Source organism: Sinocyclocheilus anshuiensis, unplaced genomic scaffold, assembly GCF_001515605.1.
Source record: "Sinocyclocheilus anshuiensis isolate Anshui unplaced genomic scaffold, SAMN03320099.WGS_v1.1 scaffold2152, whole genome shotgun sequence".
NCBI classification, from domain to species: Eukaryota; Metazoa; Chordata; class Actinopteri; order Cypriniformes; family Cyprinidae; genus Sinocyclocheilus; species Sinocyclocheilus anshuiensis.
Window position 1 is genome coordinate 202 of NW_015544253.1, and position 6,604 is coordinate 6,805.

At 36.7% G+C, this 6,604-nt stretch overlaps 1 protein-coding gene across 1 annotated transcript in view; it reads left to right on the forward strand.

Moving 5' to 3' along the window:
* The first annotated feature begins 3,183 nt into the window (after nt 1-3,183).
* LOC107697981 (Sjoegren syndrome nuclear autoantigen 1-like) overlaps nt 3,184-6,604 on the forward strand; it is an 11,885-nt gene continuing 8,464 nt past the window's right edge. Inside the window, exon 1 of the mRNA XM_016498884.1 lies at nt 3,184-3,497. Within this exon, the coding sequence (XP_016354370.1) occupies nt 3,446-3,497 (52 nt within the window). The 5' untranslated portion in view covers nt 3,184-3,445. The remainder of the gene's footprint in view (nt 3,498-6,604) is intronic.

Genomic DNA, 6,604 nt, shown 5'->3' on the forward strand with positions numbered 1-6,604 from the left:
CTATATAAAATATTATATTATAGAATGTGGAGATTTATTCTTATCTTGTTGCAGATGGCGTTTTGTGATTGAAATTTTTTTTCCTTTTTTTTCCTTTTATAATTTTCTTTCTTCAGAGATTAAAAATTTAATTTAAAGCAAACATATTTGTAGAACTGGTTGAGAATTATAAAAACTAAAATACGTTTTTAGTATTTATTTATTTCCTAAAATTGTATTTCTACACGAATGGCTCATTGCACCAAACAAATTTATTTTTCCTTTATTTTTTTGGCAGATGTCAAAGCCATGAACCATGAGAACTCCACCATGGATGACTACATTTTTTTCTTTATTTCCATTTATTAATTAATTTTGCTTTGAATAAACAGGATAATTCTAAATGTGTTTACTGTGATTGTGTTTTGTAAAAAAAAATCATAAATGAATAATGATGTAATTTAGCTGTAAAGGTTATTTATTTGGTGCTCCAAAATATATAGCAAAGAATACAAAAAGCAAATATAACGCATACTAAGCATATTACCTTCTTCAACAAGAAGTGGCTAGTAAAAATCTTGAGGGTTTAGCTGTACTTATAGCCTTTTCATATATTTGCCATGTTTGGATAAATGTGTAAATGTGTAGGCTTAATTTTAAATGCAATACTGGTAAAATTACACATTTGAAATAACAAAAAAACAAAAGTGCAACTGTTTACTGTTTTAAGTGTAAAAAATAAATAATAATAAAAAAGATCTCAGAAAATCTGTCAAAAGGTCCCCAATCATTTCTTTTGCCTGGGACCAACACAATATTTAGGATGCCTCTGATGATATGCTTTCAAAGTACCATAAGGGTGAGAGATCTATCAAGTTTTGTTGTTGAATGAACACTTAGACTTATCAAATCTATCAGTCAGAATACACATAATTGAGAGGTTAACCAACCCCCCCCCCTCTTTTACACACACACACACACACACACACTGTTTTTTGGACTCCCCATACATAATGATTTTAGACTGTACAAACTAAATTTTATATCCCCTAACCCTACCCCTTTTACATAGTATATTTTTAAACTATAGATTTTGGGGAACTGGATGTCCTCAAAAAGCAAATTAATTCTTTAATACCTTTGTAAGTACTAGTTTGTAACACACACACACACACACACACACACACACACACACACACAGGTTTGTTTTTGTGAATTGTGGGGACATTCCACAGGCGTAATGGTTTTTATACTGTACAAACTGTATGTGCTATTGTCCTACACCAACCCTACACCTAAACCTACACCTTACAGGAAACTTTCTGCATTTTTACAATTAAAAAAAAAACTTTGTTTACATTATTTTTATACCAGTTTTACAAACGAGGACATCCCCAAAGGGAGGTTTTTGGAGATTTTGTCAGGTTTAGCTCACTTTTGGGTACAAATCTGTCCGCAAAATATGGTTAAGTAGGTACACACACACACACACACACACACACACACACACACACATACACACACACAAAAATATTTCTGATTAAAAAAATAAAGAGAAGCATAGAGAACTAGGAAAAGGAAGACAGAGAGAAGTGCACAGATTTGGACAGAATAAAAGAGAGAGAAATTCCATCCGCATGCAGTGTTCTAATCACTCATGCAGCAAGAGTACCGTGGTAAAAAGCGTTTTACATGAGGACAGGAAGTTTGTCCTGACAGGCCTTAGGTAGCGTCTTGCATGATGTCATCAGACACTCTCCTTTCATTAGCTGACATGAGGGCAAACCTCTCAACTGTATGATCTTATCACAAACGCATTCTTATAGAGGCAAAATCACACGCATTCATCTGTTATTCAGGTCATGCAATCTCCTGTTAAGACAGCATAGCGCTCCCCCTCCCAACTGTGTGATCCATCATGTCTAACACGCACATACACTATATTTTATATACTGCTGAAATGAGGTCATTCTTCTCTCTCATCTTCTCTGTTTCACTCGTTTTCAGTGAATTGTCCTGAGATGCATGCGTCGCGGAAGCGGTGGGGGGCCGCCCGGGCCTGGGCCCGGGTTACTTTTGAGGTCTGGTACAAATATGACATGGGCTAAAAAAAAAACAAAACATAGGCTATAGGCTCATATGTATGCACGTTTAATCATTAAAAGATCGCAATCTCGATTAAAACACACACTAAATGACGGTGATTCTGCTATGTCTATCAAACCTTTGAAAACAACGGAATATTTAAACCTGCTTTCGCGCAGCCGCTGATCCAGATAGAGCAGCGCAGCCAGCGCTCATCATGTAGCCTAAGCTTTATGTTTGAAACAGTCTACACAAACAGTCTACTTACACAGTAGGCTACATTTCTATGTTGCAAACATTAAATAATAACGGAAGTATTTGGAGAAAAGTAATCCGGATATAGACTCTGATGTTGCGGCAGCCTCGATCAAAACGAGTAATTAACCTTTGGAACTAATGATACGCTTCAAATATAGATTGTATACGTTACATTATGCCAGTAGGTGGCAAACAGGGACTGTTAAATGTATTTGATGTCTGAATCATTCAAGAGATTCGTTCAAAGACTCTGGACGAAACAGGTCTTCTTTTTTTTTTCAAATGATTTTTTAGCTACATAATGAATTCATTTAAATTAATAAATATTTTTAAATACACTCATTTATAACATTTTAGACATTTATAAATAGACTAATTTATAACATTAAAAAAAACTTTTAGTCAGAAACTCAAATTACATATTTTGTTTGGTTGTCTAATGTTTGTTTTTTAGAATCGTGGGAGAATAGCATAAAAATACATAGGTTAACATATCAGACATCTAACTAATGCCATTAGTACTGTTTATAGCCTATTATATGTTACACGTTACTATGTATGTTTATGGACATGTATTATGTAGTTCTGCAACCAACTTTTTTTGTAATTTGATGCAAAGGTGATATAATACAAAGAATAGTGTTATAAATGTACATATATTTTTTTCAAAATACAAATATGAAAAACTTTCAAGGATTTACGATGCTGATGACCGTTAAATGCGTCATCACAGTCTTGTGAAAAGGGCCCATAGTTTTTGTTGTTGTTTAGCTTTTTAATAATGAAAACTATTTTTATACAACTTTATCCTAAATTCTAAAATAAAAGTCTAACGGAAACCGACGTGATGACGCTTCTTGAACGTTCCCATGGAAACAGGAGGGAGACTTGACTTAACCGCTTCTGGGCTTCTGGAATGTTTTCTTTAAAGTTACTCCCCTCGCAGATGTGTTCCATTTAACGCTCGGTAAAGTTCGTGGCTTGCTAATTCAAGCAAGAATCTGACTCTGAAGGTACAACCAGCAAACAGACTTCAATGCTAAGTTGCATGAAACGCTCTTAGTGATTAAACTAGTGCAGGCGGGCCTCTTCTTGTAGTTAGCGAGCTAGCCTGCTAATCAGAATGACCCAGCAAGGAGCTGCTCTGCAAACCTACAACAATGAGCTTGTCAAGTGTAAGTAGCCATCGACCAAGATGTATCATTTTGCTGTCGGGGGAACATAACGTTAAATTTTCTTTTTGATATTGTTTTCTTCTAGTTGTATGTAAGTTACTTGTCATGGGTAGAAGAAACTGATATGCAGCTCGTCTACGCGGACATTTGTAGTCATTATACTAGCTTAGTAGTGATTAGAAGACTTTTGTGACACCTGTCATCCTGTACCTTTCTTCTTTCCCCGACAGAACAGCTTTTATAACTAACTGAGGGCAAAGAAGACGTGTGTTTTTGTGAGACATAAATATGGTTTCCTTTAAAGCTTCAGTGGTTTAAAGGGGTCCTATTATGCTCTTTTACAATGTCTTGAATTTGTTTTGGGGGTGTACTAGAACATGCTTGGTGGTTCGAAAAACGCATTATTTTTTTTACATAATTTACATTATTACAATACCTTTCTCAGCATCCTGGCACAAACGGCTCGATTAGTTCCGGGTTTGATGAAGGCCCGCCTTCCGAAAAACGAAATGTGATGTGATTGGTTAGCTGTCCTAGTGCGTTGTGATTGGCGAACAGCTTAGACGGCGTTTCAGTACTGCCCCGCCCCTTACCAAAACAGCCAGTTTCGTCTGCTTTAGTTAAGGATGCCCGTCAATATTGCCATATCAATTTGAGCCGGATTCAGACCCCGAGAATATTGAACAAGAGGATCGCGCAGAACCTTTGCACGCATGTATATTGCAAGACATATTAGAGTGGTAACGTTATTCAGGGTTCGTACGGTCATGAAAAACCTGGAAAAGTCATGGAATTTTAAAACACCATTTTCCAGGCCTGAAGTGTGCACTCACAATATCAGCATACGTTGTGCTTTTTTAGAAAACAAATAGGATACGCTTTCTGCTGTCTCGGTCTTGAGCAGGAGCAAAACCCTGCGAATATTCTATTTCCCCTGGGGCATTAATCATGGTAATTACTTGCTGGCGTTTTGCGGCAAGCTTTTTGTGCGTTTTAACATGGAACTCTTCCAGCACTCGCTGCTGCTGGACACTAAACACCGTCCGAGCCACTCTTGACAGTCGCGGTAGCGCGGTCTCGTGTTGTTTCCACCAGCGCGGCAAATCTTTGTCATCACCATAATAATTGATGGATATCTAAAATATAAAAATAAGGAGGAAGCAAGCCTGATGCCTGGCCCGTGTCTGAGCTATGACGTGAAAATTGTCCCGAAGCCATAAATAAGTTGGGGCCGTTGGGCTCGGGCTGAAATGCAGGGCTCTAAAGCGCAGCTTGTTGCATTTAAGCAGCAAAAATTCACACAAAATGACACCAAAATGGCCATCCAGTTAAATAAATGATAATATTCAGTGATGTGAAATGTGGAGTAACGTCTGGAGCAGTTGCAGCTTGTACTTGTTACTAAAACAAGAAAGCAAACGAGTAGCATTAATAGTCATTCATTTTAGTTAACATATGCTATGATAATTTGAACAGATTTTTATTCTTATTGTAAAATAATGGAACATTTAGGTCATGAATATTGTCTCAAAAGTCATGGAAAAGTCATGGAAATTTATTGGTAAAAATGTGTACGAACCCTGTAAACTGATCCCATATCAGTGTCAGAGGAAAACGCAGTGCTTGTAGGATAGTCCACCGCTGGAACCAGACCCAGCAAGACTAGATTCAGGGATTCCCTGTTCATTCTGTGACCCAGTTTCTCACAGTCACTGCTCACAAAGCTCTCGCTGGCGTACAGATAAGTGCATATGTATTATTTTTTATTGTAATTTAATAATAAAATTATAACATGAATTGTATGGAAGCATATAGGTAGCGAAATTCAATTTAAAATGCAATATGCAAAATGGCAATGCAATATTCAAAATGGCATTGTATTTCTGTATTTAAATTTACATTTTCCATTACCCATACGTGCAAAGTTTGTTGCAAAAGGAAAATGAAAATTAAATTATATAATTTACATTTGCCATTTCCAACAGTAGTCTTAATATGTAAATTGCCTACAACACCTTTAAAGACTTATTCAGGGAAGTACAGCAGGATGCAGGAAATGGTTGAGTATTATTTTAGGTATAAAATATCATTATTGTAATGCTTGTAATGTCCATTTATAGTCTTTACACAGCAGTTTGGCTCCTTAATTGTTTAAACACCCGCTAATTTCAAGATGCTGACGTCACGTGGGTCACCAGTAGTGTAAGACGCTCAAAGCTCAAGACGTTCGGATAGACGTTCGGTCGACGGTTAGACGTTCGATCGGTCGAACGTTTGATTTTAGCATGGAATACGCTTCATATATTTCTCTGTTCACGCTCCACTTCATCTGCCAGTGAATTCAACGATCTTATCAGGATCTCCAGCCGCCATGTTTCAAACGATCCAAACGTAACACGCTTCCGCCAATCCCTGCCTTGAAGCAATGATTGACGGAGGGTGGGCGTGGTCAGCTCGGAATGCATTTTCAAATTGAATTTTGCTACAAATATCCCACGGCGTCATGATGAAAATGCAATCCTAAGTGTTCTAACTGTTAGTCTAAATGCATTTAGGACAAATAGCATTTAAATGATCATTATACTACCATTTCTGCTTGAACATGTTACACATATCAAATCAATTTGTGTTATACATTTTCATTTTCATTTCGCAACTTATAAAGCGTTCAAATGTCCATGCAACTTACATATTAAGACTACTGTTGGAAATGGCAAATGTAAATTATATAATTTAATTTTCATTTTACTTTTGCACCAAACTTTGCACGTATGGGTAATGGAAAATGTAAATTTAAATACAGAAATACAATGCCATTTTGCATATTGCATTTTAAATTGAATTTCGCTACCTATATGCTTCCATAGAATTGCAGTGAAACTGTTATACAGTGGAATTTATTTATACCATAAGTCCAGTGTTTCCCAGGCGGCACATATATGCAAACTCATTCTCTGCCAGCAGGAGGCGCTGTTGGAGTGGTAGAGCTCGAGGTTTCCCCGGTAAGGCTGTACACAAAGCAGCGCTACCTCAAAAAACACTGCTTTATCAGACATTACATGCAAGATTAAATGAAAATGACATCCAATTTTCTGAAGACAGTCGAT